Raw genomic sequence first — 19262 nt, 5'->3', positions numbered from 1 at the left:
CCCGCCGATTCGACTCTCAGACCTGACAGCCTCCAGTATGTTCGGGTATCGCATGTTGGCCCACACTTGGACCAAGTTCTCCTGCTCCGGCTATCATGGCGAGGCAGGCTCACCTCCATCCGGCGCATCGCCGCCATCATCAGCCTTGGACTTGTGCTTCCGCCTCCTCTTACGAGGTGCTGATTCTTCCCGGTCGCCCCTCTGACTGTCTCCACCGTTGGTCTCAGATGTAGACGGCCGCGACTTCTTGGTAGCAGTGGGCTTGGTCGTCTTGTCATTCTTCGGCTTCTTGACGCTCAGCGGGTTGGGCCCCTTGGGGCCCTTGCGCTTCTTCGCCTTGGGCTTTGCGTCTCCCGTAGCCTGATCTCCAATAGATTGATCACCTTGTCCCTCGTCTTCTCGTTTCCTCTTCGGGGCCGTGGCCGCATCTGGCTTCCGCTGTCCCTTGAGTCCCAACTTGAACTTTGATTTTTCCTCTCGCTCGCGGTGCTGCTCCGTCACATCAGCCATAGACTCCATGAGCACTATAGACTTGGACAGGTATATGATGGGTACACCGGCGATCTGTCGCATCTTTGCGCGCGTGCTCGGGTCGTTGGCGGCGACGACATATCGATGCTTGTTTGTCGCATTGTCCTTGGGGTCCACCACGGAGCTCAGGCACTCGAGCGTGCTCAGCGGCTTCTCCAAATCTTGATGGTTGCACCGCCGACGTTCGTACTCCTTGGCTTGTAATATGAGGGTCTCGTTCTTCGGTTCTGCGAGGTAGAGGTGTCGCATGTCGCACGTCGTGATCATGGGCTTTACCTGCCCGCCGAGCATCTTCTGGAGTCGCGCGAGGAGGTCGATTTTGCAGGAGTAGGCATCTTCGAGGATTTGTGAATCAAGCAGGACTTGGTAGGGTTCGCGGAAGCCGAAGTTGAGTTCGTATTGGTGGAGCTGCTTTTTGTACGCCTGTGGTGCGATTAGTAGACTACTTGAGGACCTGCAATAAGATTCCCTCTCTTACCTTTGCGCGCTTCAACTTCATGGCGACTGTGTGTTTGGGAGTGGTTGATTACTCGCGGGGAAAAAAAGTTGGATGCAGCCAAAAGTTTGGACCCAGAGGGCGGAATCTAACGCATGCACCAGCCACACGCGTGCGACGCTAGCCCCGTATGCGACGTCTGCGGCTTGAAGACACCCCCGTTGCTCTCCGCTTTAGTAAATCCGCCTCAGGGCATCCCACGCCTAATTGTACATATTGTACGTACCCGCACATACATTGGAATTGCTTCCTACGGCGGCCCCTGCGCTTTTCCCTGTTGATACGACTGCGAACCTGCCTCTCCATGCGTTTCTCACGGTAGTCCCCACCAGTATGAGCGAGAACCCCGCCGCGGCCCCCAAGAATGAGGGAAATAATGCCGAGACCGCGGAGGTGAAGAAGGAACCCAATGAAGCCGTTGAATACGATGATTTTGGTCTGCCTATACGGAAGAGGCGGCCGCGGACGCCCGTGGAGGACAGTTCTGACTCGGAAGGGGAGAAGTTTGAGGATGCCGTAGCCGCTACAGCAGCGATTCCGAAAGAAGACGCGGTGCCAGCACAAGAAAAGGAAGAAGCCAAGGCAGACAGTACGGTGGAAAAGCTTCCTGAGGTCGCACCTGAGGTTACTGCGAAGGAAAGCGATGCGACACCGCAGGTCAATGGGCAGGCGAAGGAGCCCGTGGATTACACCGACCCCAAGGCACCCGAAGACAAGCCTGTAGAAACGAAGCAAGACACACCCGAACCCACAAAGCCTCCCGAGGCCACAGAAACACGCACAAGCACGAGTGCCGCGCCTTCACTTCCCCAACAAACGAGCGTTCCGACCGTATCCGAGTATTCACATCAGCATGCAGTCATACAATCACAAAGAGAAGTCAAGGAGGAGAAGAAGGAAGAAGACGACGGCGAATGGCAGACTATGCCCGCATACGCTCGATACGACATGTACGACGACGACAACAGGCTCATTGCGAAGGAGAACACGGAAGAGCTCGAAGACATGCACGGTTATGCCAACGTCGGAGGCGCCGCCAAAGGATATACCAGAGTCATCATGGACGATGATGCTGACTCGCAAACGAGCATGGACGACAACACCGCCTATCTGTTCAAGGAGAGGAGTACTGCACTGGCCGACGAAGACGAGGAGGGTCGGGATCCGCTCTCGCAAATGCAGGCGACCAAGAACCTCCTTACCGAAGGACAGCGTGTCGCCTATGTCGGTCTGGTACGATTGGCCATGGTGGAGATGGAACGGAAGTTCTCCAACTTCGAAACAACCAATAAGAAGATGAAGAAGCTGCTCGAGCTACAGTCAGGAACCACAAAGATGTGGGCACAGAAGATCATGGTCAAGATTTACGGGCACATGGACATCAACGCCTCTGAGCAGATCATGATTGAGCAATTGTCTGAACACGGCGTGGTTCCTGGAGACCTTACACCAGCACTGATGCAGAATGCTCGAGTAAAGAATCCCGCAGCGGAAGATGCCGAGACGATAAACGAATCAGACTCTGCCAGACCGTCTATATCGTCGCCGCGCCCCGAATCACCCGCAGAGAAGTCAAAACTGAAGAGGGCTTCGACGATGGAGTCGCAAGACGACTTGCAAACGCCCCCTCCCCCGCCGTACCAGGAACACCAGGATGACGATTTTGATTATCCAGAAGTTAGATCGCCATCACAACTTCCCACTAGTAAGAACCTGGATATCGATTTGCGGTGGACCGTTTTGTGCGATCTGTTCTTGGTACTCATCGCCGACTCTGTCTATGATTCACGTTCACGAGAGTTGTTTCAGCAAGTTGGGCAATATCTCAGCGTAGACTGGCTGGAAGCTTGTCGCTTCGAAAAGCGTGTCACCGATGCTTTGGAGATGCAGGAACAAGCAGACAAAGAGAACTGGAACGAGGATGAACACATGGTCAGCCGAGCTAAGCGGGCACGCAACAAGCGATTGGCATTCATGGGTCTTGCGACTGTTGGTGGCGGTCTCGTCATTGGATTATCTGCTGGTCTTCTCGCTCCGGTCATTGGTGCTGGTCTCGCTGCGGGCTTTACGACAATTGGTGTGGCAGGTACGAGTAGTTTCCTAGCTGGTGCTGGCGGTGCCGCTATCATTACATCGACTGGCGTAGTCACGGGTAGTACTGTCGGCGTGCGGGCCATGAACAGGCGAACAGGTGCTGTCAAGACTTTCGAGTACCGCCCGCTTCACAACAACAAGAGAACGCATCTCATCATTACGTTGGCAGGCTGGATGAACGGAAAGGTGGACGATGTCCGTCTGCCGTACAGTACGGTCGACCCCATCATGGGCGATATATATTCCGTGCTATGGGAACCTGAGATGCTGAGGAGTATGGGTGACACAATCAACATTCTTGCCACCGAAGTGAGTTTATACATATATGCAAACTGCAAAGGTGCTTACTGACCACAATAGGCTCTCACACAAGGTCTCCAACAAGTCTTGGGAAGTACCGTTCTGACAGCGCTCATGGCCGCCATGACACTTCCCCTGGCCTTGACCAAGCTTTCTTACCTTATCGATAATCCGTGGATCGTTTCGCAAGCACGAGCAGACATGGCTGGTCTGATTCTTGCAGACTCACTCATCGATCGCAACCTAGGGACACGACCTGTCACCCTTGTCGGGTTCTCGTTAGGATCAAGAGTCATCTTCTCGTGTCTAAAGGAACTTGCGAACCGAGGGGCGTTTGGTATTGTGCAGAACGTATACATGTTCGGTACACCGGCAGTAGCCAAACACGATGAGTATATCAGGGCAAGATCTGTCGTACCGGGAAGGTTTGTCAATGGGTATGCTACCAATGACTGGATCTTGGGTATGTCGCACATTTTTCTTCTACTTGTTGTCAGCTGCTAACAGTTTGTCCAGGCTACCTTTTCCGTGCTACCAGTGGTGGTGTAATGCGCGTAGCTGGTCTCGCGCCTGTCCAGATCCCAACCATCGAGAACGTAAACGTGACCGAGTTGGTCCCCGGCCACATGGCCTACCGTGCCGCCATGCCCAAGCTACTCCGCGAGGTTGGCTGGCTAGTTGAATCCGACGAATTTGCCGAGATCGAAGACCCAGACCCTGAGAACCACGAAATCCGCCAGCGTGAGCTCATCAACGAGATCGAAGAAGCGCGAAAAGACCTGGAGAAGAAAGCACAAGAGAAGGAGAAGAAAGGCGGCAAACTAAGCTGGTGGAAGAAGAAGAAGGCCGACAAGAAAGACTGGGAAGTCTACGACGAACACTCCACTGCCGCTCCACCAGGCCACCGGAAGCTAGACGTAGACCAAGACCCAGCGAAACTCGCAGAGAACCAGGTCATGTTCGACATCGACGCAATCAGAAAGGAAGTAGCAACTCTAGCCGCCGAAAGCAAAGAATACAACGCCGAAGCCGAATTCGAGATCAAAGAGATCAAGAGCACGCTCCCACCCATGAAGATCGACATCGCAACCGTATCCCCATCCCAGACAACAAGTCCCTACTCGACGCTTAGGGAAACGAAGAGCTACAACGACAGTCTAGGCATACCAAGCACCGATCCCAAGAAACCTTCTTCTCCGTCCAACGGCCACTACGATGAATACGACGAATTCGACGACCCCGGCGCGGGTCAAATGGAAATGACATTCGACACCTCGTTCCGCGACCCCCCGTCCTCCGCTACAGCACCCAACAAATACCCCCTCCCCGCATCACCCTTACCCCTGCAACCAAGTCGCTCCGGCACATCCTCGCCCTGGGACTCGGGCACACCCAGTAAAAACAACTCTGGTACTGCTCAGCCTTGGAGTGCAGATCCTGGTCAGCCGTCATGGGATGATGCTGCGGGCCCTGCTGAACGTCCCCCGTTGCGCTCAGCGAAGACGGAATCACATGCGAGTAGCTTGGGTCCTACGCAGTCTACTGGTGATCTGGGACACAATGCTTGGGCTGATGAGTTTGAGGATGATTTTGGGCAGGAGAAGGAGGTTAAGATGAGTTTTATGTGATGGGAGGGGAGGGGGTATACCTTTCTCGTTAATGTGGGCGTATTGGGGCTGGATTGATGTTGTTACCCGTTTGCTGTTTTGGTTCGCGCCTTGTTGCATATTTCAGCGCGCATTATGGAGTTTGAATGTCGTTATGTAATCAGTAGGCGTTTTGTATCACGTTCGTTGGGTTAGGAGATCGCCAAGGTTATCGTTAGCTCTCTTTACTAAAAACTAGTACACTACTTAAGGCAACTATTAGTTATATTACTACTGCTGCCTAGCTAAAATAAAGTATAAGTAGCTAAAATTTTTGCTTACAAATTCTTGCTTATGCAAACTACTATAAATATAGTAGCTATAGTACGTTAAAATTAGCTTCTCTATATAGACTTAAACTAACTTTAGTAGAACTTACTCTACAACAGCTACGCAATAGCGCAAATTACACAAGCTAAAGCTAAGCCTTAATACACCTGCTATAATAACGTAGTCTACTAGTGCTGCTACATAAGCTAGGAACTTAATTTTAAGCAATTTAATAGAACTTAAATAAAACGCCTTTACGCTACTAGCTCTATCTTTAATTACCTTATATAGCTTCTCTATATAGACTTAGTTATACGCTATTTACTAGTACTATTATCTGCGCTAGAGAATACTTAAAAAGCGTTATAGGCGTAAAGGCAGAATAGAGAGATAATTACATTTATTTAGGGAATAGAATTTTATAAGGAGGCTTATAAGTAAGTTAGAGGTAATAGAGAGAGACTATTAGAGGCTTGCAAGTAGATTTAATTGATAACCTTGGCCCTAGCTTCGCTCGAAATGTGTTTGGCGTAGGCATTGGGTGGGTATGCGATTGGGTAGTCGTTTCTTGCTCATTGCTTGCGTAGGTGTCATAGATAGTAGATAATATCAACAATAACATATGTCATGCATTTTGACCATTTGGCACCAGTTTAGTCAAGCTATCTGTCATTAATCGTAACCTACTAAAAACTACTCGTATATCGTACACAGCTCCTATAGAGCCCCCATATGCGGCGCAAACTATGATATACCATGAATGTACGTCATCTATGCGATAATACCGTCGAACGCAAAACAGAAAGAAAAACAATGACGCTCAATATGCGTCAGTATGCCATGCGTATGTATACAATTTCGAAAAGCCACTCAAAACGGAATGGGTATCAAGCCGTTGCGTGTGCGTGTGGAACCTCGGAGAAACGCTTGGAGCGTGGGAAGAGCGAGATCCCCTAGATCTCAGCTTCTTGCTTGCGACGACGGATGCTACCGAGACGCCTCTTGATTGCGCCGCCGACGCTCCTGCCAGTGGTGTTGCTGCGGCCGATGCCAGAGGCTTCGGCGTCGGTAGCGACGGAGGGGACAATGCCGGGTGCTTCGGCATGGCCAACGCTGCGAGTGCGGGAGCTGCGGGTGGTCATCTCTGTGCCGCTGTCGCCGAAGCGCTTGTGGTCCTTCAGGGCCTTCTCGATGGAGTAGGAAGGCTCACCCTTGCCCTTGAGATCGTCTGGGTGGTATTCCTGCGATGTGTTAGCGAAGTTCAGCCTAAGAATGATTGGAGAACATACAACACCAGGCCAACGACGGTAGTCAGCTCCAGGCTCTCGCATCAGGTCAGCACCCTCTTCATAATTGAGTACTCTTCCGAAACGATCAGCCATGCCAGGTGGTACGATGGCGACTCCCTCCAAAGGACGATGCCTCTGTACAGAGTCGACGATGTTCTCCCGTGGAGTAGCCCTCAAAGCCTCCTCGTTCGAGTCCTTGACCGCCGCGAGGGGACTGTACTTCTCGACGCGGTTGCGAGCGAGACTAGCAGCATCGTACGGGCCCTCGTGGTGGTACCGACCGAAAGGTGCCTTGTCGAGACGATCGATGACGTCGGCGCCTTGGAAGTTCTTTTTCCTAAGATGGGGAGCACGGTGAGCAACTTTCTCATCATGACGCAATTGGTCAAGAGGCCTGTGTGACTTGTCACCAGGATAGCGCTCTCTCAATGAGCCTGAGCGGTCGCGCGTGACTCCGCTCTTCTTCATGGATGCAGGGGCATTTTCGCTGGATCGTCGGGGCCGGCTGCCGTTCATGGGTCCGAAGATTTCCGCGCGGTGGTTGTCGGAGAAATGGGCACGTCTGGGGCTTGCAGAGGCAGGAGGGGATGGGTAATCATACCTCCTACTCTGCGGTGTAGTCTGCCCAACCTGCGATACTGATGCCGAAGCGCCCTTTGCCTCGGAGGAAGCCCGGGAACGGCGGAATGGGTTGGTCTCGACGGAACTGCCGGTGTTTTGCACACTGACGGTTGGGTGGCCTTTGGCGTCTCCAGCGGATCCGGGTGGTGTGATGGGTGCTGCGGGAGCATATGTGGAGCGGAAGTGGCTGTTGAGGCCAGTCTCGTCGCTTGGGTCTGGTTCGATCAGAGGATCGATCAACGCATGATGGGCCTGCTAAGTCAGCTTCAATGTCTAAAGATGATGTATTGCGCTGAACTGCTTTAAGACGGCTTGGATGAGGCGTGCCGGCGCACATGGGAGGCACAGTACAGTCCAGCCAGGCGCCCGGAACAAACGAGAGATGAACACTTACTGCGTCCATTGCCATGATGGTAGGTTTGTGTGCTAGTGTTTGATAGTTGGCGAACTTGGGAAGGTTGAGTAGTTGTAGTGTTGGAGATTAGTGGTCAGACGAGTGTCAGGTGCTAGATGGATACGAGAGGAAAGAACAGGTGACGGGAGGGAGAGCGAACTACATAAAGGCCTGACTTGGCAGGTACCGTGGACGCGTACATCATCGGTTCGCAGTCGCGGCCCTGCGTCAGATTTCTTCTTGTCCGCTCTTGGAGAAAAGAGCGGCCCAATCGCTGCCATACGTCATGCGGATGCGCTAGGCTGCAAGTGGGTCCGCCGCTTGGTCCTCTCCACGAGTGACGACAGCTACGATGATCCCTCACCATCACGATCCAGCCCGCCATGTCGCTGGTCGATTATCCAGATTCCGCCTCGGATGATGATGATAAGAGCCTCGATGCCTCTGCCCAGACGGCACAATCTGCCGCCAAACCTACATCGAAGCGCAAGCACAGCGCCTCTGGGGATGCCCTGCCACCGCTTCCGCCAGCCTTTCACGACCTCTACGCGACAAATGCGCGCGTCAGCACTAGCGACAACCCAAGCCTACACGGTGGACGAAAACGGGCTGTACCTCACGTCGAGGGCAAGTGGCCTAGTCATGTTTACTTAGAGTGTAAGGATACCCAGAAATATTCACCACCAATATGGACGACAGACTAACGCGTTCGAGGGATACCTACACAGCCTGAGTCTGATGCTCTACACAGCCTACTCCAGCATGTGAGAGATACTATTGATCTTGAAAATGCCAAGCGAACGAAGAAGCTGCCCGTACCAGAGATCATACCATCTCTTCAATCAGAATTGGGTGCGTCGCTACCTCTTCATGTCTCCTTGTCGCGCACCTTGCAAATCAACACCGAGAGCAGAGAGCCTTTTCTGGAATCACTAAGTGTTGCTGTGCGGCGGTCCGCAGTGCGCGCTTTCAATTTTGAGTTTCAGAACTTGAAATGGGTATCCAACTTCGAGCGCAATCGATGGTTTCTAGTCCTTGGCATTGAGAAGTCCGCGCTCAACGAACTTAACCGCCTGCTACAAGCATGCAACGACGCGACCCAATACAGCGGTCATCCAGGTCTGTATACAGGCGGAGTGGGAGACGGTCCGAAGGAGAGCCATGACTCTAACGACGGTCCGAAGCGGAGGAAGGTCGACAAGAATGAGCCTCAAAGCCATGATTATTCGCAATATTTCCACGTCAGCATTGCTTGGAACCTGGCTGAGCCTGACCCTGAGTGGGTTGCTCTGGTCCAGGATATCGACACCAGTAAGTTCATTCAGGCGCCTGAGGCTCCTTTTGATGCTGTCAAAGTGAGGATTGGAAACACAGTCCATAATATTGCCCTGGCTAGCAAGAGAGCCGGTCTGGGGAGGGTCGGAGGAAGGCTGGGTTTGGCATGATCATCGCATTGCGATGACGTGCCGGGTTCTGGATTCGCAAGCTGGCCAGGGTCTTATCTCCTGTTGGGTGTCAGGAATTATGGACCCGGCAGCACGTTCCAACAACAACACGGCACACACGAACAGATTTCTCACGTGCGCACAACTCTGAGCATGGAGGTCTTTAATCAGGAACCGCCTCATTCGGCGACTGGATCTTGGATGCGATATAGGAAATCACTTCGGATCGTAGAATACTTTTAGGCTGACGTAGGTAATTGCGGACAGCGATCGCGCAGTACAGGAAAAAGCAACTCGATCAGATCCCAACATATGGAACTCGTACCAGTTCTTTTCGACGAAGAAGAACCATGGAATCATGTGATTGCTCCTTTCGCATCTCGTTCCAACGGCTTGCGACCCCAGGCACAGCATTCACCGAACATCACTTGGCTCAAAGCTTGACGCAGATAAGGCGCGTTGCGACATGTAACCTTATTTGCTCTCAGTAAGCACTAAATTGGCTGGACTCACGCGACCGTCGAGCCACGTTGATCTCGCACGAACCTCATGCACATGTGAGTTGTGCATTTCCAGGCCCTTTTGGACAGCCCATCAATTGAAGGCGAAGGGAGTGGCATCTCGAAGGTAATTCCCAGTTCCTGAATTCATGTCTGTGGCGGCTGGCTTTCGAGGCGCAAACTCTCGGTACTTCGTGCAGTTTCGGGCCCGACGCGTCAAACTCGCGCTGTGTACGCATTCGCGACCCGAAGGTCCGCGCGAGGACGAGACACGTGACACTTGAACTAGGCAGCAGAACAGGTGTAGATGTATATATCGCGAGGTTTGAAGGTGTGATATTAGATATACTGGATCTCGATTCACGAAGCTCCAGTTATACTACTTTCCGCTCTGCTCACGCCCTGCATTTACAATTGAAGAACTTGTCGTCACCAGAGAACCGCGAACAGCTACTCAAGTCCATCAAGACACCACTTAACGAACTGCTACTCCCCTGAATAGCCATGGGATCAATCATGAAACCCTTTCAACCCAAGATTGGCCTAGTTGGCGCTGGCCCTGCCTCTCTAACCCTCGCCAACATCCTTCAGAAGCACTCTATCCCCTTCATCATCTTCGAGTCCGCGTCGGAACTCCGCACGCAAGGCGGCTCCCTGGACCTCCACCCAGAATCCGGTCAGCTCGCCATCAAAGAAGCAGGGCTTTGGGAACCGTTCGCCAAACATGCACGTCCAGAGAGCGACTGCATGAAGGTTGTGACTTTGGACGGAGAGGTCCTCTGGGATGAGAACGGCGCTGACAAGCAAAACATCAAAGAGGATGAGAAGTTTGAGGGAAGACCTGAGATCGATCGAATGGCGTTGGCGACGCTGATGTTCGAGAACCTGAAGGAGGGGTCCGTACAATTCGGAAAGAAGTTGAAAGAAGTCGTGCCCTCTGCTGAAGGAGAAGGAAAGTACGATCTGCACTTCTCAGACGGCACGAAAGAGTCTGGATTCGATCTCGTGGTCGGGGGAGATGGCGCGTGGTCCAAAGTTCGCAAACTTCTCACCAACCAAATGCCACAGTACTCAGGTATAGCTTCTATCGCAGTGAGCTGCAAAGACATCAAGGCTGATCCCTGGCTGCTTAACTACGTCGGCTCGGGCTCGATGTTCGCTTTTGGGGAGGGTTGCGCGGTGCAGTCCCAACGGCAAGGTGACGGTAGTCTAGGGACATACGCCAGCGTGCATGCACCAGAGGATTTCTTGCAGACCTGTGGCATCGATTGGGACAACAAAACGACGGCGCGCAACACTTTTGTCGACCGCTACCTCTCTCATATCCACGACGACCTCAAGCGTGTTATCATGTCCTCTGATGAAGACAGTCTCATTCCTCGCAAACTTTACGAGCTGCCGGTTGGATTTCGCTGGCCATCTCGCTCAGGCGTTACCCTTATCGGCGACGCTGCGCATGTCTTCACGCCGTTTGCTGGACTAGGAGTTAACACGGGCATGAAAGACGCGTTGGTATTGGCGAAGGAGATTGTCAAAGTATGCCGTGGAGAGAAACCTCTGGATGCTGCTGTGAAGGACTACGAGGAGGAAATGTTTCCACGGTCCACAAAGGCGGCAGTCAAAACGGTAAAGGGGAAAGAGGGGCATTTCAGTCGAGATGGAGCTAGGCATTTTGCCGATATGATCAAATCGAAGTACTACAGGCAGGATGAGGTCGTTGCGAAGTAGGGAGGTGGGAGTCCAGACTCTGGGGGTGGATCAGAAGACTGGGTCGTGGATATGTTCTGGAAGTAGTCCTGGAGGAATTGGATCTACATTGCGGTATTTCATGGCATAACAATACATACTCGACTCACTACAGTTCCCAAGTTGTATGCAAATCCTTAAGTGTGTAATGTGACCATCCTTGGGGTGTAAGTTTAGGACCGGAGGAAGCCATAGGAATACCAACGATGCGACGAATGCTAGAGCTTGCTTGCTACATATTCTAGCTTGAATGGTCGACAATTGGTATAGGACAGAAGGGCTGTCAGCGCGGGTACAGAGTGGTCGCCTGACCTCTTGTTCGGTCGCTCGGCACCGATTTATGTAGCCAATGCCGACCAGGCACCCAAGGCTCTCAGCGCTTGATACAACTTACTACGCGCCATTGTAATTGCGATGGATCGCCGCTCGTAAAGTTGACATACACACCGTATTCATGCGCACGAAAAAAATCCACTTAGCCACATCTATGTTTAGCAGCTCGCGGGTGTCTGTCTGCCGAAGAACGCGGTATCGTCAAGCAGAGAGTTTAGTGATGTCCATCAATAGCGGTGGGCGCGGTAATAAGGCGCCGGCCGCTCTTGAGTCGTGAGAGAAAAGGGGCACGCACCAACATCCAGCACCGCCTGAACTTCCACCCCAACCCTTCGATGCGGCTTTCGGCCAATTAAAGAACGCCCGGTAGGTAGAACCCTGCACAAGTCGTTCTGTACCTGCATGGTGGCGCAAGCTGTGCCCTTGCTCTACAACGAGCTGCACAAAGATTAGCCGTTCGCGATTGCTGCTTGTGATTGCTGATATGCGCGTTGCCGTGGATTTGATGAGGATGGAACCATCCGATGGGTCCTAATTAGCGACACGAGGAGGGTCTTACCAAAACGGTTATCGGGCACATGGCAGCTAAGAGAAATGCATCAAGTGGCTATGCTGCGATAGAGTTCACTCGTTCCCCGGCGGAGTTGGCGCAAAGACTTGGTGTGGTGTTTGTTGCCGTGACGCTCTCTCCTGCACGGGAGGGTTGCTCAGGGTGAAAGTAGGCTAGCCCCATCCCGACCTAGACTTGACCCACCCTCGACCTAACACGACAATTATACCCCAGACTCATTTCCGCTCGGAGCACATCACGATCTCAATAGAGCCGTAGGATGCCGCCCATGCCGTTCTTGTACAACAATGATCACGCCAATTTCCAGGACCCCTAACCTAACGCCTTAGAGGCAGTTCTCCACCAACTGGTGCTCACAGGCCATGGCACATAGGTCAAAACCGCTGTGTTCCCCAAGGTTTCCTTCTTTTTCTCACTACGCAAGGCTTTCAAGTTACGCATCACCAGCCTCGTTGACAAGCACCCTTGGCCTTTGTGCCCCGTCACTCATTACACACTTTACTTAATATTACCCGCTTCACTCGCTCAGCGGACGATCACCACTACCCCTAGCCACCCCAAACCACGTAAACAAGATCAAGATGCGTTACTCTTACGTTGCAGCTGCCCTCGTTGGGTCTGCTGTTGCCGCGCAGCACAAGGCTCATGCTGGATTCCACATGCGCCGTGGAGCTTACGCTCCCGAGGAGGTTTGCACGGTCTACACCACCGTCTACGAAACCGCAAGTATGTGAAACCCATGTCAGAAGGAGCCGTGAACGAAGAAGAACAGTCATGGCCATTGTCTTACAGCGACTAACATGATTCAGTGCCCTCCATGGCTCCCAACTCCACCATGCCCGCCGTCCCAACTTCCGTCGGTGCGGAGACCGCCTCCACCTCCTGCACTGAGGAGGGAAAGACTTCCATGTACACTCCCGTCGTTCCGGCTCCCTCCAGTCCCGTTCCCGTAGTACCCGGATCTTCCATGCCCGGCTACCCTGCGGTTCCCGAGTCCAGCAAGCCCGCGATGCCTGAGTCTTCCAAGCCCGCGATGCCTGAGGTGCCCATGTCCTCCACACCTGCGTACCCCGCAGTTCCCGAGTCCTCCAAGCCAGCTGTTCCCGCTGTCCCGGAGTCTTCCACCACCTGCACTGAGGAGGAGGGTATGACCTCCTCCATGGAGGCCCCCAAGCCCACTGGCCCGGCTCCCGTCCCAGAGCACTCCACCCCAGCTGTCCCCGCTGTCCCGGAGACCTCCACCACCTGCACTGAGGAGGAGGGAAAGCCCACTGGCCCTGCCCCGGTTCCAGAGAACTCCAAGCCGGCTTACCCCTCTGTCCCTGAGGTTACTAAGCCCGCTGTCCCTGAGGTTCCCGAGACCACCAAGCCCGCGGTCCCTGAGGCCCCTGCTCCCTCTAAGCCAGCTTACCCCACCGTTCCTGAGGTTTCCAAGCCCGCTGTCCCTGAGGTTCCTGAGGCCTCCAAGCCTGCCTACACCCCTGAGGTCCCTGCTTCCTCCAAGGAGGCTGAGAAGCCCAAGCCCACTCCCAGCGCCACCCACGGCTCTGACAAGCCCAAGCCCACCGGCAGCTACAACAACGGTGAGCACATCAAGACCAACGGCGACAAGTGGGCCATTACCTACACTCCCTACGCCAACGACGGTAACTGCAGGACCGCCGACGAGATTGCTGCCGACATCAAGAAGATCTCTGAGCTCGGTTTCACCACCATCCGCTCATACAGCACTGACTGCGGTGTCTTTGAGCACGTTGTCCCTGAGTGCACCAAGTACGGACTCAAGGTCATCTACGGCATCTTCCTCGAGGCCGGTGGCAAGGCCGGAAAGGGTCCCTTCTCCAGCTACGCCAACGACCAGTTGAACGACATCAAGGAGAACGCCCCCAAGGACTCTGTCGCCATGGTCATTGTTGGAAACGAGTGCGTCTTCAACGGTAACTGCGAGGTCAGCGAGCTTGGTTCCTACCTCGACTACGTCCGTGATGAGCTCCGTGGCGCCGGCTTCCCCTCTGACATTGCCATCACCACCACCGAGACTGTTGGCTCGTGGGAGACGATTGGTGATGCTCTCTGCGACCACATCGACATCTTCACCGTCCAGATCCACCCTTACTTCACCCAGTCCGTCACTGCTGACATGGCTGGTGACTTCGCTGCTCAGCAACTCGAGCAAGCCGCCAAGGTCTGCCCCGAGGCCGCCGCCAAGGGCAAGTTCATCACTGAGATCGGCTGGCCCAGCGCCGGTACCTCCAACGGCAAGGCTGTTGCCGGTGTCCAGGAGCAGAAGACTGCCATGAAGAAGATTCTCGAGAGCGTCGGTCCCGAGTCCTGCGTTTTCTCCTTCGCCAACGACGGCTGGAAGGCGCCCGGTGACCTCAACGTTGAGCAGAACTTTGGCTGCGTCGACGCCCTCCTCGACGGACTTAACATCTCCATCGATGTCTCTTTGTAGAGTCCCTATGATGTAGCCCGTAGCTCTTTTGTCAATCACGTTTAGCTACGTTATGCGTTCACGTCTTGCATCTGTCTTCATTCTGACCATACTATGTTTACTGCAAGTCGATAGCGAAGGTGGCTTGGAGGTAGTTTTTAGTGTTTAATCTATTTGCCAACAAATAGCAATATCCTGTTCAAACAAGCTTTGGTATGTGCGCAATGTTCCCAGCCGTGAAATCGCTCATGTTTTGGGTCGGTGGAGGTTGCTAATCTTCTCGGTGGGACGCAATTTAGACGTGGCATGTCAGGCATGGATCCTGCGACAATGCCGGGGATCAGGCGGTGCGAATCCCACTCCCGTGGTTGAACATGGAGAAGCAAGCCTGACGAGAGATGTCACTGACAGCATTGTCTACAGAAGTTGGTAGGCCGTTTGCGGGGTTGCTGTGCCGCATGAGCACAGACCTAGGCGCCTTCCGATGCATGCGTTGAGATCTCTGCATCTGAACCAGACCTTCCGCGAATAGGCATTTGTCTTATCGAACATCTCTTCCACGTGCATATTACGTAGATATTCCACAGACAGCTGATTGCGCAGTCACCGCTATCGACACTGCATTCGAATACCAGAGCATCGACAACTTCATCAACGTCATCAACAATGGCAACCACCATCCCGGGCTTCCTCAGGCTACCACTCGAAATCCGCCAGCAGATATATCACTATCTTCTCGCGCAAAGTTTCCGGAGTCGAACGATCAATATAAGCGTCCGACAGCGACACAGTGGCTATCAACTGCAAGGTCTCGAAAGCATTCAAGGCCTTGTATTCGTCAACCGCATCTTCCACGACGAGCTTCTCAACTACTGCTTCAGCCGTTTCAACTTCTTCCTCTACAACGGCTCAGAGTCCATACGCTGGGTGGCACGAGAATTCTTTCGCCAAATCGGAGTCGAGAACAGGAAGCTGGTTAAATATATCACCATTCCCAGCTTCAGTATCGATCGCGTATCGCTGGATCCAGACAATATTATTACGCTCTTCTGCGTCCATAAAGCTTTCTGCCTGGAGCTTCTCGATGAGATGCAACGTGTTTTTGCCCTTCTGGCACGCTTCCCAGCATTGGAAGAACTCGATCTGGGAATTGAAACTCGGGAAGCAACGCGGCCGACTGAACGCATGCATTACAGGATACCGTCGCCGTCTACGTCGAGAGCTGATCTGAGAAGAGAGCGTGGAATGACGTACGCGAGTGATATCAGAGACGCTCTGCGAGAAGCAAGATTTCTACCAACTAGAGTGACTCTCGGTATCTGGTGGACGACGACAGGTATCAGTGAAATTGAACTGAGAACGGATGACGAAATTCGGCGAGACGAGGAAGACGTTCTGCATCAAATACGAGAAGACATTGCGCCTGTTCGAGTTGTATTCAAAGGCGTCATGTAAATAACGAGCACGCTCTGGAAGTCCATATCACAGTCTGGTCCTAGTAATTTATACACTGAAATTGAAAACAAGACAGAGCCGCAGCGTTGAATACCAGGGGTCCACTTCTTCTACTTCTAGTATTCCTCGCATGAGAACTAAATTATACACGAACGCTCAAAGACCAAGACTGGATACCTAGCTACCCCCAAACGCTATTATCAGCACATGTGAACGAGCCTTCGACAGGAACGAGAGGATCATGGTACGCAGCTACAAGCTGCTCAATTGAAGCCCATAGACCGACACCGTTTGCAAACAAAGTCAAGGCGATGATGGTCCAGTTCAGACTAGCCAAACACGTCTTCTTCCAATCGCGGAACTGAACGTCCCAGTTGAGGTAGAGCCACATAACTCCGGAAATCCCAAAGGTAAACCAAGAGACGAAGAGTGCGGCTGATACCGACAGGATGGAATGGAAGAGTGGTATCGCGTTTGCGAGAAAGAATACAAGGGTCCAGAAGGTGGCGCCAATGCAGAGCCACATTACCCAGGTCTGTCTGGTGTTTTGGCTGTACTCGCTCTCTCTGCCCACGAAGCGTAAGCCCTCGATGAACATGTATCTGATCGATGTATGGCCAAAAACCAGCGATGTTCCAAGTAGAGTAGGTAGGAGAAGACCATATGCTATCTTAGCTGTCATCATAGACGCTGCGCCGAGCGCTGGACTGGTTGTGTATTCTCCAGCCAATACATAGACGACTGTTCCAACGACCGTGTACATGGGAATTGCGAAGCCCTGTAGAAGAAACACGGAAGGCATGAAATCTTTTGATGGGTCTTGCATCTCCGCCATCACTGTAACGAACGCCTGATTGCCGGCATAGGCGAAAGCAATGTTGAGCACGGAAGTGAAACCTTGCGCAAAAGGAGGATGACCAACTAGCACGATCTCATTCTCCCATCTTGGTGGCGCACCGTTAGGTCCAGCGATACCAAGTGCAGCCATGACGATGATAGTCGCAGCAAGGATTGAGATAGTGCAAGGGACTGCGACACATTAGCGTTTCTCGTCACAAACCAGGAGCTAGACTTACTGCCAAAATCCGCCAGAAACTTCATGCGTCTGGGCATACATAGAACGCAAGAAACGATAGTGGGGATTAGAATGAACAAGATGGTGCACATGGCATGCTCAGATATGCTGTTAAGCGCGATGCTCATAGTGATGACGGCGGATGAGCAAGCAAAGAGCTGATTGAGTACAAAGCCAATACCGACAACCGTGGACAGAGGGGTACCGCCAATAATTCTGAAACAGTCGACGCAACTCAAGACCGAAGGGTATCTCCTGAAGAACTGGAGCAGGACATATGCTGTATACATGACCGTGATGCCTACCAGAACTCGTGTTAGCAAAGAGCTTATAGTGTCCGTTCTCCTAGTGTCTAACATACCTAGCCCGATAATGCAGATAATTCCTGGGATTAACCCGAGAGTTTGCAATGCCGCAGGCAGACCCAATATACCTATGCCTACCTGATTCGTGATGTAGATCAGCGACGCCTGCCATTTGTTCAGCTTGTTGCCTGAACTAGCCTGTCCTGCAACATCGAGTATGTCACTTCGTTCATCCTTGTTGCTGCTCTCGTCGGCCTTCTCGCTATCATGTGGTGGTAAAGTGGCGGCCTCGGATACCCCAATATGTGCCATGTCACAACTGTCATTCTGATCGCGGTGTCCGGTTCCGATCGTCTCGCATTGGCCTCGCATAGTTGACCCTAACATTGACATCTTGTCTCCCTTTTCGTAGAACGAATAGACAGATGTAATGAAGAAGCGGAGAAAAGGTTGGTGGGCGATGACAGCAAACCATGGTGGTTACAGTATCACGGCAAGTGTCGTTCATGAGCACGTCCCGACGCAGGGCAGATACGGAACCAGAAACGCAGTGCATTTAACGAGAGAAATCAGTCTGTTGTTACGGACGTTACCCCAAAGTCCGGTGTTGTATCTGCCAGGTGCGCCAGATTGTCGATCGACAGCGGACACAAACTTATAACATGTCTCTGTATATGATGCCTTTAAATAAAAAAGACTGATCATTGAATGTAGCTGAGAGATCTTCTAGTCTCTTTGGAGGTTGATGTTGATGTAATAATGGGGATGGGTGGTAGGGTCCCGGGGTCGGTTCGTGCCATCTTGCAGGGTTCGGTGACGTCACGCCAGTCGCGCAATGGGGAAGCCGACGCAACACCATCGATTCAGTGCTTCTTCTTTCAATCTCAACAGTACACATTTGTATCTATCTATTCGTAATGATATCAAGGTTTCAGTCGCCTTGCTTTTCGCGTTGAGATCGTCAGACATTCGCACACCTGGGCAGCCTCCGTGTCAACCTGCAGCCAAAGGCTCGCCTTCCCTCTCTGCCATACACACTTATGGCTGTCGCATGGGTCAGGAAGACCATAGCTGTAGGTATCTCTCTTTACACCCATTGATTAGGCTGTTCAATCGGGCTGACAGCGTCAAATTGAGTTACAGGCTCTGAAGGTACGACGGAGCTTGGCTGATGTTCCACAGCCTCATTACCAGAGCTGTCGGATATGCGGACGACCTCCTCAGCGCCGGTCGTCTGGTTTGATATCGAGTGCGTGGTATCACTGATTTGAGCAGTCGACATCTTCGCCCCGTCCGCCAAACATGGACGGCCAGTTTGGTTGTCGCGAAGTGACCACGCCATGCCTCCAGTAACGGTATGTTGAACTCCAACAAGAACCAGCGGTACTCCATTCTTGTCGTTCTCTTGGAACAACTCCTTGTCAGACTTGACGATGCGGTTCTCGGAGTTCCTCTCGAAGAGAGCAGCCGCTAATCCTGGAACACCAAGCCGCGTCCTGACTTGATGAACGTCCTGATCTGCTGCCATCCAAGCCATGACGGCGAGGCCAATTCCAAGAGCGGCGAAGAACAAATTTGCCAAAACCAGCAGCCAGACAGCAGCGACAGGCGTTCTAGTCATAATCTTCCTGGCTCTTGTCTGCACTAGAATACTGTTTGCCGGCACTGTGTGCACCACTAAAGGAAGGGCGAACATGGTGCTCATCCCTAGCTCTAAGGCTGAGATCCACTGTTCCAAAGATATTGGAGGATTGGCT

The 19262-nt window shown here is 52.7% G+C and overlaps 7 protein-coding genes across 7 annotated transcripts; 4 read left to right on the top strand and 3 right to left on the bottom strand.

Moving 5' to 3' along the window:
- Positions 1-93: 93 nt before the first annotated feature.
- J4E88_008814 (uncharacterized protein) lies at positions 94-1030 on the bottom strand (the record flags this gene model as incomplete). Its single annotated transcript, XM_049402422.1, has 2 exons — positions 94-954; positions 1010-1030. 2 exons carry the CDS (start codon positions 1028-1030, stop codon positions 94-96), a joined length of 882 nt encoding a protein of 293 aa, XP_049251659.1.
- Positions 1031-1360: 330 nt separating this feature from the next.
- On the top strand, positions 1361-5049 carry J4E88_008813 (uncharacterized protein; the record flags this gene model as incomplete). Its single annotated transcript, XM_049402421.1, has 3 exons — positions 1361-3430; positions 3482-3884; positions 3938-5049. 3 exons carry the CDS (start codon positions 1361-1363, stop codon positions 5047-5049), a joined length of 3585 nt encoding a protein of 1194 aa, XP_049251658.1.
- A 1241-nt stretch (positions 5050-6290) lies between these two features.
- On the bottom strand, positions 6291-7656 carry J4E88_008812 (uncharacterized protein; the record flags this gene model as incomplete). The annotated part of the gene is made up of 3 exons (XM_049402420.1): positions 6291-6578; positions 6627-7499; positions 7642-7656. The coding sequence occupies 3 exons, from the start codon at positions 7654-7656 to the stop codon at positions 6291-6293; spliced, it is 1176 nt and encodes a 391-aa protein (XP_049251657.1).
- A 368-nt stretch (positions 7657-8024) lies between these two features.
- Positions 8025-9086, top strand: J4E88_008811 (uncharacterized protein; the record flags this gene model as incomplete). Its single annotated transcript, XM_049402419.1, has 2 exons — positions 8025-8298; positions 8356-9086. 2 exons carry the CDS (start codon positions 8025-8027, stop codon positions 9084-9086), a joined length of 1005 nt encoding a protein of 334 aa, XP_049251656.1.
- A 549-nt stretch (positions 9087-9635) lies between these two features.
- J4E88_008810 (uncharacterized protein) lies at positions 9636-11314 on the top strand (the record flags this gene model as incomplete). The annotated part of the gene is made up of 3 exons (XM_049402418.1): positions 9636-9643; positions 9787-9917; positions 10089-11314. 3 exons carry the CDS (start codon positions 9636-9638, stop codon positions 11312-11314), a joined length of 1365 nt encoding a protein of 454 aa, XP_049251655.1.
- Positions 11315-12817: 1503 nt separating this feature from the next.
- J4E88_008809 (uncharacterized protein) lies at positions 12818-14691 on the top strand (the record flags this gene model as incomplete). Its single annotated transcript, XM_049402417.1, is given in 3 exon segments — positions 12818-12821; positions 12840-12962; positions 13046-14691. The coding sequence occupies 3 exon segments, from the start codon at positions 12818-12820 to the stop codon at positions 14689-14691; spliced, it is 1773 nt and encodes a 590-aa protein (XP_049251654.1).
- A 3901-nt stretch (positions 14692-18592) lies between these two features.
- On the bottom strand, positions 18593-19210 carry J4E88_008808 (uncharacterized protein; the record flags this gene model as incomplete). Its single annotated transcript, XM_049402416.1, has 1 exon — positions 18593-19210. One exon carries the CDS (start codon positions 19208-19210, stop codon positions 18593-18595), a length of 618 nt encoding a protein of 205 aa, XP_049251653.1.
- Between the last annotated feature and the right edge of the window lie 52 nt (positions 19211-19262).

This window comes from Alternaria novae-zelandiae (assembly GCF_023758075.1).
Source record: "Alternaria novae-zelandiae strain BMP 2774 chromosome Unknown scaffold_21, whole genome shotgun sequence".
Taxonomy (NCBI): Eukaryota; Fungi; Ascomycota; class Dothideomycetes; order Pleosporales; family Pleosporaceae; genus Alternaria; species Alternaria novae-zelandiae.
This window is presented reverse-complemented; position numbering and strand designations above follow the sequence as displayed.